Source organism: Rhinolophus sinicus, linkage group LG10 (genome assembly GCF_036562045.2).
Source record: "Rhinolophus sinicus isolate RSC01 linkage group LG10, ASM3656204v1, whole genome shotgun sequence".
Taxonomy (NCBI): Eukaryota; Metazoa; Chordata; class Mammalia; order Chiroptera; family Rhinolophidae; genus Rhinolophus; species Rhinolophus sinicus.
In genome coordinates this window covers 95756495-95767707 of record NC_133759.1, presented here as the reverse complement: position 1 = coordinate 95767707, position 11213 = coordinate 95756495, and the positions used below count along the sequence as shown (strand labels likewise).

The 11213-nt window shown below is 36.2% G+C and overlaps 1 protein-coding gene across 1 annotated transcript; it reads left to right on the top strand.

Moving 5' to 3' along the window:
• The first annotated feature begins 46 nt into the window (after positions 1–46).
• LOC109451943 (deubiquitinase OTUD6B) lies at positions 47–10472 on the top strand. Its single transcript, XM_074313859.1, is given in 6 exon segments — positions 47–185; positions 6285–6443; positions 6918–7072; positions 7075–7436; positions 7438–7566; positions 7569–10472. Coding segments are annotated over 5 exon segments (897 nt in total). The 5' UTR covers positions 47–185; positions 6285–6396; the 3' UTR covers positions 7773–10472.
• Positions 10473–11213: the final 741 nt, after the last annotated feature.

Below are 11213 nucleotides of genomic sequence, written 5' to 3'. Positions count from 1 at the left end.
GCCAGGGGTCCGCTCACGGCGACAGGGGAGCCAGGCCTTTCCGAGACTGTGACCGCTGCGCAGACGCCTGTGATCCCTGGAGGGCATGTCCGCTCGCTCCGTTCTGCGCATGCGCCCGCTTGTGGGCTCGGAGCTGCGACGGGGCTTCGGGGATTTGTCTCCGGTATTGTTCCGTGCAGTCGGAGGTGGGTAGGGTGTGCTGAGATCTTCGTGGAACTCGGGACTAGGACTCGTTGGCCTGCTCCAGGTTCCGAATGAGACCTGAAAGGTAGCCTTTGAAGACTGGAGACTTGAGACCCTTCTCTGGCACCAGGGGCCACCAACACTGGTCGCTTCAGGAGCTAATCATTAGAATTCTACCCATTGACCCAGTCCATAGGGGAAACCGAGGATTGTCAGGAAAGGGAAGGTGCAAGCCTCAGCAACTCAGAGAACCAAAGAAACAAATCTCAGTATACGAGCTGCCCTGGAGATTATAGTATCGTATCAAGTTGTATTTCCACCCGCCCATCCCCACCTCCGTTCCATCTTCCCTCCGAATGCGAGGAAAGCCAATTACAAACCCTGTCGAAAGAATTCCAGACTTGAATGGAAATGCAGAGCGGCCCCTATCTGGTTCATAGAGCGAACTAGCAACGTGCACCACTCCCTGTTAGCCAGAAAAGAAAAATCATTGTCCACTAGATTGTTGTACGTGGTGTCAAACAAATCCTAAGTTTTAAAAAGGAGGAGGGAAATGCGAAAAGAACATTGACCTCCAAATATGTACCAGTCTTTGAATTACCTGTATTTTCACTTCTGCTTGACAGCAGTGTAATATGTTTCCCTTTTGGCTGTGATGGAAGGGAAGCAAAGAGCCAAGTTCTGTTTCTTAACAATATTTTAGTTAAGACACACACTATTTTACTTCCCTCTCTCTTTTGGTAATTTTAAAAAACGAAGTGTATTTTCAAAAGGAAAGCTGCCTTTTTTTTTTTTTCCAAAAAAAAAAGAGGAAGGGAAAGCCCTAAATTAAAATAACTTGTACAAAAATCATGCATTAGCAATCCAGCCAAACTAATGTTCAAAAGAAAAGGAACTGGACTCTAGAATGAGTTACAATTTTCTTTCAATCCAGTCTCTTCCTTGCCTTGTTCATGTGCTAACCAGCTGCTTGGCCACTTTATATTTTCTTGCTATTGTGATTAAGAGAAGCTTGTTTTTGTTAATCATCAAGGTCACCTAAAACTTTTGAGCTTCACTAATACTAAGCAACAGGACTCATAAGGAAGTTCTTCTCTTTAATAATGGAATAGCCATTGTATGAAGGGACTGATAAGTTTGGTATTACTAGAGTGTAGATAATTTAATAATCGCCAAGTATTGACTAGTAAGTAGTATTTCTCCAAGAGTAATAATGGTAGAGTGTTTTGGACAAATGGTCCATTTAACAGATGGTTCTAAGTTATCTTTGGCCCAGATCTTAGTTCCTCCAAGTCCATTTTTATTTAGCTAAACATTCATGAAATCAAAAATAATGTTAAGAAAACACTTGGAGTAGATTGAAAGATATCATTTGAGTAAAGGAACTGGACCTTTGGTAACTAGGAATGAGTACAGAATGGACCCAAGGGCTCACAACAGCACACAACTATCAATAGGAAGAGAAAAACTAAACTTCTGCCACCTGTTGCTCACTAGAGCCTCTGTTCTAATGCATGGAGGATGATATCCTTGTGCCTCACTCATACTTCTCTGCAGTAACATACTTCTCTGCAGTAAGATGCCTGGGAACTCCCCCAGAGGGTTTCCATGGATTGTCAGGTCTAAAAGACTAAAAGAAATACGGAACCAGTTTCACAAAATCAGATGATAAATTATCACTGTGGCCAGGGAAGACAAAAGGACATTCCTGTACCCTGGCCAGAAATCCACCACCTCCCTGCTTTTATCTCCATCTTCCCCTGACCTATTTTCTTCCTTCCCTTTTCTCTCTTAGACCATTTTCTTCCTCCTTCCAGTTGAGGAACAACCCTCTTTTTTTTTTTTTTTAATTCGCTACTTTGTTTCTCTGTTCTAATACCTATTTATTACCTTGCCTTTTTCCTGAGTGCAATCAGTGAGCTGAAAATGGTTACATTCTGCCCCATAGGACAGACTCTACAGGCCTGTAATTCAGCCTGGCAAGTTTACTACCTTTTTCTATTCAACTTCCTTTCCCAAATGACTACTTTAAAAACTGAACTCCCTTCAAACCTCACATCTTCCAGTTTACATCCTTGCTTTTGGAAGATGACATTGCCTTATATTTTGCTAAGAAAATAGAAGGTTTCAAAGAGGAATTGTCTCAGTTTCTGGCTGTAAATCTACAAACTAAATCTCATCTGTACTTGTCCTAGCTTCTTTTGCTTCTATTTCAATGTAGCAGTTTTCCTTCCACCTGAAGCCAACCCTTACATTTGTGCTCTGGCTCCTTCTCAGGAAGCTTTCTATAAATCCAGTATCCCTTTCTTTTCCTCTTGTACATTTAACGTCTCTCTCTACTGGCTCATTTTCATCATAAACATGACATGATATCTTGCTATCCTTTCCTTGCACAGTTGGGTGTTTCAAAGTATTGTTCATATTGTCCAAACTTGACAATCTGTAATTGTGTATTCCTTTCAGAAAACTTGTTTAGTGACAGTCTTTCACTATACGGTAAGCTTTGTGAGGAAACAGACCATGTCTGGCTTATTCATCATTATAGTCTCAGAGCCTCACATGATGTTGGCTGAAGCAGGTACTCAATAAATATTTGGTGAATAGATGAATAATGAATGAATAGAAGGTCAAGGAGTGAGAGCATATTATATAATAATACATATTTTGCTTATAATAAATATCAGTGAATGATTATTATTTGTATATAACTGGATACACAGGAAAATTCTGAAATGTGCACCAAAATGTTAACAGTTCATAGCACCATATGATGCACTCAGTAAGTATTTGTTAAATGAATTAATGAAATTATCTTGATGGCATCATAAAGCAGGTGACTTTCATCTTGTTTACATTTTTCTGTACTTGAATTTTTTACAATAATTTTACATTCTTTTTATATAAGAAATTCATGAAGGCATCCGTGTTTTAAAAATTTCAAGTACTACAGATGTATCATTACCACTGTTCATTTGTATGCCTATCTTTGCAAATATTTTCTATGCTTTGGATACATACACATATGTATATATAGTTTATATGTGATATTTTAAAGTAATTATAGATTTATATTAGGTTGCAAAAAGCGAGATCATGTGTTTCATTCAGTTTTGTCTTATGATGACGTCTTATATAACTATAGTACAATATCAAATCCAGGACATTGACTTGGTATAATGTGTGTGCGGACAGTTCTATGGCATTTTATCACACGTACATTCATAAAACCACCGCTACAATCAAGATACAGAACTCTTCCCTCACCACAAAGAAATCCTTTGTGCTACCACTTTGTAATTACACCCGTCCCCATTCCTCTCACCATTCCTAAGCCTTGGTCACTAATCTGTTTTCTATCTCTAGAAAATGATTTTGCCATTTCCAAGATGTTATGTAAATAAGATCATACAGTATTGGCCTTTTTCACTCAGCTAAGGCATTTGAGATCTATTCAAGCTATTGTGTGTATCCATAGTCCATTTCCCTTTATGGCTGAGGAAGTTTCGCTGGTGTGGGTTTACTACAGTTTGTCTAACCATTCAACTATTGGACATTTTGGTTGTTTCCAGTTTTTGGCTTTGACAAATAAAATAGACCATTTGTATGTAATGTAATTACTGGTATGTTAAGGCTTTTTAGTCTGCCACTTTATTGTTTTCTGTTTGTTCCTTTTGTTTTTTTTCTATTTGTCCTGTCTTTCTGTTGGTTACTTGAGCATGATTTTATAATCCCATTTTGATTTGTCTGTAATGTTTCTGAGTATATCTCTTTGTATAAATTTTTTAGTGGTTGCTCTAGGTATTACATTATATGTACATAACATCACAGTCTGCTGGTGATAGCATTTTGCCTGTTCCAGGGAGGCATAAAAACCTCACTTCCATTTAAGTTCCTTTACTCTCCCCAATTTATTATTGTCTTAATTATTTCCTCTACATACATTGAGAACCATATCAAATAATGTTAAAAGTTTTACTTCAGTCGTCAAACATAATTTAGAAAATTCGAGGAGAAGGTAAGTCTATTGTATTTCCCCATGTTTTTACTCTTTCCATTGTTCTTCCTAATATCTGAAGATTCCTTTTATCGTTTCCTTTTTGTTTAGGAAACTTCTTTTATCCATTCTCTTAGGACAGGTCTGCTGGTGAAAAACACTTTGAAGCTTCTTTTATTTGAGAATGTCTTGACGTCCCCTTCATTACTAAAGGATATTTTCACTGGATATAGAATCTGGATTGACACTTCTTTTCTTTTGGCACTTAAAAAATGTGCTACTTCCTTCTGGCCTCTTTAGTTTGAGAGGAGAAATCTGCTGTCATCAAATTGTTTTTCCTGCTAATCATAAGCTGTTGTTTCTTTCTTGCTGTTTTCAGGAATTTTTTCTTTGTCTTTAGTTTACAGCTATTTGACTATGATGTGTCTTGGTGGAGATTTATTTTTGTTTATTCTGTTTGAGGTTCATTCAACTGCTTTAATCTGTAGGTTGATGTCTTTTGCCAAATTTGGGAAATTTTCAGACATGACTTCTTTAAATACTTTTTCAGGTCTGCCCTCTTTCTCTTCTTCTCCAGGACCCGGTGCACAAATGTTAGATCTTTTGGTATAGCCCACAGATTCCTGAAACTGTTAATTTTTTTCAATCTATTTCCTTTTTATTGTTCAGATTGAATCATTTCTATTGTTCTGTCTTCCGGTTCACTGATTCGTCTACCCATTCTTCTGTTGAGCCCATCCATTTTTTTTTAAATTTAGGATATTGTAATTTTTAAGTTCTAAAGTTTCCATTTGTTTTTTCTTTGTATCTACTCTTTCTTTGCTGAGACTGTTTGTTTGTTTCAAACACGTTCATAATTTTTATTGAAGCATTTTTATGCTGGCTATTTTAAGATCTTCAGATAATTCTGACATCTGTGTTACCTAGGTGTTAGCATCTGTTGGTTGTCTTTTCTCATTCAAATTGATATTTTCCTGGTGGTTGGTATGGTGAATACTTTCCTGTTATATACTGAGCATTTTGGGAATTACATTATGAGATGCTGAATCTTACTCATATCTTCTGTTTTAGCAGACCTTCTCTAACACTGCATTGGTCAGGGAAGGGAGATGTCACCTTGTAACTTCCCGGTTGGGGTAGAAGTCCAGGTTCCCTATTAGGCCTCCTTTGATACTCCAGGTGGGCAGGAAAGAACACCTCATTACTGTTGTGCAGGAATGGGAGTTCAAGGTCTCTACCAGACCCCCCACTGATCCCACCCTGGTTGGCAACTAGAGGGGTGCCCATCATTGCTCCCCACATGTCCTCCACTGGCATTATGGGAGGTGTGTGTGTGGTGGGGGCAATTCCTTACCACTGGAAGATGGTAAAAGTTCTGGCTTCCCACTCAGCCTTCTCTGATACCATCCTGGCAGGGAGATTGGAGTGCCTAATTGCAGCCTGGCAAGGGTCAAAGTCTAGGCTTCCCACTGAACTATTGCTGACATAGGAAGGGACCACCACCCTCTCTGGACTATTTGGCTGGAGTCTGACAGCATGTCAGGGGTCTCCAAGAACACTCCCGTGTTCAATGATTCACTCCAGGAGGACTAACAGGACTCAGTATATAGTTGTATTCACAGATGAGATTTTGCCCAATGGAAAAACTTAATGCAGTAAAGTCCAAAGGTAACTAGGCACAAGATTCTAAGAGTTCCCTCCCAGTGGAATCACCCAGAATGTGTTTAACTTTTCCATTAATGAATTATGACAAGTATGAAGTGTTGTCTTCCAGGGAAGCTCATCAGAGGCTCAGTGCCCAAGGTTTTTTGGGGAGCTGGTATATAGGTACCCATTGCCTAGCACCAATTCCAAACTCCGAAAAGAAAAGCAGGTGTGCAGCATAAGCACGTCCTTTGCATGAATGCTAGGCACAGAGAGACACCCTTATCATTTAGGAAACTTGAATATTCCTAAGTGTAAAGGATTGTTTACCAGTGAAGTTCCCAGATGTCAGCCAACGGCCAACCTTGCGAGCAGGACTCTGTACAAACAGCGTGCTCACACCTCCCATGTTAATTCTTTTCTGCATGAGTGGTTATTAACTAAATGTTTTCTCCCTTGCTAGGCTACACCTTTCCTGGTCCTTTGTCCAGAGAGCAGGCTTTGGCGGGCATTTTCTGTCTGAGCTTGCTGACATTTCTGGGTTGCCTACATCTCCAGTGTCCAGATGAAGAAATATGAAGCCAAAAGAAGACCGAGGGAACTCACTGCCATGTCTTTCAAGGTAACTAGCCAATCTGCCTTCCCTCCACCTTTTAGAGTCTTCTTGTATTTTTTTTATAATATCATCCAAGCTGTCCTTAGCGGAAGGGATGGGAAGAAATGCAACTACTCCATCTTGTTCCAGAAATGGAAGTGTCTGTATTACTTTTATAATTAGGAAAAAAGTGATTTTTAAAATTTCATTTTGAAAACAAAACATACGTATATAATATAGGCTTAATTTTTTTTATTGGATTAAGAACACTTGATATGAGATCTATTTTCAAACAATGTTAAGTGCACAGTACAGTATTGTTAAGTATAGGCACAAAGTTGTACGTTAGATCTCTAGAACTTAATTTTAAGCCTGAAATTATCAGGCTTAATTTAAATATAGGGTCCAAAAATTAGCCAACAGGATGAAAAAAATCGTGATTTGATTCTACTTATTCTAATAGTAAAGTTCATTTCTCCCAATTATAAAAATAATGTGTAGGATTATGGAGGCAGTGTTGGTGGAGGGGCTGGATGAGGAGGAGAAGCTGGTGAGAAGGCACCGCAAAGAGAAAAAGGACTTGCAAGCCAAAATTCAAGGTATGAAGAATGCTGTTCCCAAGAATGACGAAAAAAGGAGGAAGCAACTCACTGATGATTTGCTAAGTTGGTAGCAGAAATGGAAAAGAAACAGAGAGAGGAACTGGAACAATGGAAGCTGACTTCTAACATTTCGAACTTGGTTCTTGAGAATCAGCTGCCTCGGATATCAAAAGCACAAAAGAGATGGGACAAAAAAGCTGCATTAGAAAAGGAGCAGAAAGAAAGGATAGCTGAAGCTGACATTGAGAACCTAGCTGGAGCTAGACATGTCGAAAGTGAAAAACTTGCTGAAATATTGGCAGCTAGACAGTTGGAAATTAAACAGATTCCATCTGATGGCCACTGTATGTGGAGAGCCATTGAAGAGCAACTGAAAGAACAGGAATGCCGTCTGACTGTGGCTGCCTTAAGAAGTCAAGACTGCTTAATGTATGAAAAGCCATGTGGAAGAATTTCTGCCATTGTTAACAAACCCTAATACAGGAGATATGTATACTCCAGAAGCGTTTGGAAAGTACTGTGATGATATCAACACAGCTGCATGGGGATGGGTCAGCTTGAGCTAAGAGGCCTGTCTCATATTTTACAAACACTGATAGAGATAATACAGGCAGATTCTCCTCCTATTGTAGTTGGTGAAGAATATCCCCCAAAACCATTAATACTTGTATATATGAGACACGCATATGATTTAGGAGAATATTACAATTCTGTTACATGGTTGGTGAACAGAGCTACTGAAAATTGCAGCTAGTTTACAAAATGTTGCACCACTATGTTTTAGTACAGAATGCCGATATGAGTATTCATACCAAGTGCTGGATTGTTCTAAATGTTACTGAAAAATACAGCTATCTTAAATCAGGTTTTATAGCAAAGCTGCTAACAGGTTTTTAAAAAATATGTCAGAGATAAACTTTAACCAGTGTCCCCTAAGTGATATTTTAAAAACACAAGTCCATTATGGAGAACATCATTTATAGACCAAGATGCAACCCTATTTGCTAATGTTTTTATTAATATAGGATCTCCCGAACATTCTGTTGAAATAAATCTTAAAGTGTTTTAGTAAAAGCTTTCAGTAACCATTTTAATGTAATTTTTCTTGAAGAAATGAAATGACTCAATCTCTTTGTCATTGCGGTAATGTGGTGATGGTGATATCACATTTGATGCTTATGAATGAACTTTATTGCAGTAACTTTGGTATTGATGGGATTAATTCTGTGAAGCTTTTTTATAACCCCATCAAAGTGCAGCTAAGAAGCTTGTTTTAATGATTAAGAATTTAAAAATATTTTTTCCGATGGGAATCAGTTGTTAAGTTTTAAGAAATGAGACAAATTTAAAGGTAATTAGATGATGTTCCTTGTCAGATGTAAACCTCTAAAGAATTATAGGTTAACCTTTTATTTGTGTGTAACTTAAAAAGACCCAACAGATTACTGTCTAATTCATTTGTTACTACTTGTTGCTTCTTAAACTTCAGAATGCAATTAGTACCATAATTTCTTAATTATCTTCATAACTACAAATTTTTATGTCTTTTGTTGTGTTTTCTTCATCACTATTCAGCTGCTTTGCTTTCCTTGCAGCTTTTTCCACTAAGAAAGAGTTTGTGGCCTCTCTTATTCTTTAATTTGTCTGAGTTGAAGGAATAGCAATGCAAAAGGATCCCAGGCCAAATTTACTTCAAATTCTTCCTCTTTCCTATGTGTCTTACAAAATTTTTCTCTATTGTTTCATTTTCTAGGATTAAAAGTAAATCTTTATGACTTGTTATTTTGTTAGCCTTATTAATGTAACCTTTCCTTAACCTCAAGTATTTGAGAATTTTTGTATTACATGTGTGGATAAAGTTGAAAGCCACCCTTTGGGAGTCAAGACTGTATAGTGAAATCAGTATACAGTACTTTTTGGTGTGAATGACTTATCTAACTCAGAGTTTAGGTTTCACACAATACTATTCCTTCTAAGAAGATAGTACCCATATATACAAATGTGCCTGATAATTTACATGTAAGGGAGTATTATGAAAAACGAGATCTTTTTGGTTGCATCTATTTTCTCCCAGTTAGAAATAACTAGTAACATTTAGCATGAAGTTTACAATATTTGATTTTTGCTCCATGAATACAACTAATTTTTGCAATTAAATATGGAGTTTATAATACTAAAAATGGGTTGTCAATCTCATGTGCCTAGCAGCTGACAATGTGGGAAGCTGGTCAACTACAGCAAGAGTACTACAGGAAGGTATTCCAGTTCAAGAGATTAAAAACCATTCTGCCTGTCAAAATATATTCTGAAGATTGCCTTTTTTTTAAGCCATGATCTGAGTTTTTTTCGGGGTCTGAAATTTATAAAATAATGAAATTATAAAATACTAAACATGTTGGTTTTGTTTTTAAGTAATGTTACTTTAAAATGAAAAGATAAGCATTAATAAAATCAGATATCATGAAATCTAGTTATTATAAATTCCATCTATATTTAAAGTATTCTAAAATAACTTGTTGGTAGCTATTTTTTATCCTGAAAGATGAATAGAGGTTTTTTGATTATAGGTTTATTTTTTTATTTTTATTATTTTTTATTTTTTAAAGGGCCAATATGGTTATGAACAAGATTTATATGGTTAGCTTCTGTTCTTTCATAAAAGTTCAGATAAAAATCATTTTAGCTGTTACCTAAAATTGAAGTTTTTAAAAAATGGCAGATGTTAATTTAAAAGCAGATATACTAATTTAGTTTGCTGTATGATGTTAATCTAATGGAAGTTTCATAAGCTTTTTTTTGTCCTAAGTTGAAAAGTATGTTAGAGTTCTAGAATACGTGTTAAGCCAAGAATTTTATTCACTTAAATATGTTTACAACTTATTTAAGTGAAGCAAAAAAGGGTGTCTATAACTATAGTGAATAATATAGTTTTGTTCATATCTGTTTGTCAAAAGAAGAATAAAATGAATTAAAAAAAATAATGTGTATTCATTATAGAAAATTATTACTTTTTTATGAAGTAAATAGAATGAAAATTTCTAAGTTAATAAAAGTTACAGGTGACAAAAGATTTAGATTCATTTAATTTTGCCATCATTTTATAGGGAAAAGGTCAAGAAAAGAGGAGACATTGCCCTATAGTATAGAACTAAAGCAGGCCCCAAAGATGGCCTTGCAGTCAGGTTCCAACGCTCAGTGTTAATGATAAAACTTGTGCTTCTTGTTTATATCCAAAGTCATGTGCGTAGGAGATAATACCTTCTCAGTCACGGGAGAAATGTTCCTACCCACAAATTCCAGGCTAATGAACTATTTCTGAGATGAAAATTTTAGTGTAATATATTGCCGCCTAATTAACATTCAATTTGAAATCTCAACCAAGAACATCAAATCGTTATTATGTTACAGTATTTCACATTATGAGGGCAATTTTCATTTGTTTGTTTTTTTTATATCCACAGTGACTCATAATTGGATACATTAATATCTCCCATGCTTCAATAAATATTAATGAAATGTCTAGACTGTTACAATCGAAACATTTACAGCATGACAAAGCAGGCTTTGATCACCAGTAAGCTATCTGTAATGAGTAACCTACCATTGTTTTATTCATCAGACATCCCATCATCAGGGAACACTTCTTTAGCAATGTGTTTCTGTCCACAGAGCATTAGACAGGATTCTAGAAGCAGCCTTGCCTAAAATTATCCCTTTGAACTTAAGGTAATCAATTTTCCCTGACCTCAATCCCTGTTAATAAAAATGAGCTTATTAAATAAGCAAAAGATGTTTTTAAATCCAAATTTCAGAGTCTCTAGGGTTTAATTTAGTAGTTCTCTAACAAAAGCCTATGAACCTGTGCTAGATTATGACATAGTTTCCATCCATGTTCCATTTGCAAAATGAGAAGTATAAGGATCGTATAGTACATTGTTCATAAAACCAAATGGAACAATCATGTTCTTTCTTTCTATTGATAGCTATTTTTGCTTCTCTTATGTTTGCATTGATCTTTCCTAGAATTTCCAGAGCCTCATTATTCATACTGAAGTAAACTTCATAGAAAATTTACATTTAGTATTTAGAATTCATTGATAACGTCAAAGTGGTACATGTTTTTCTTGGTGCTGTATAAATATTACCTCAAGTGATTTGTATTGAAATATTTTTTCTGATTTTAAATAAAAGAAAC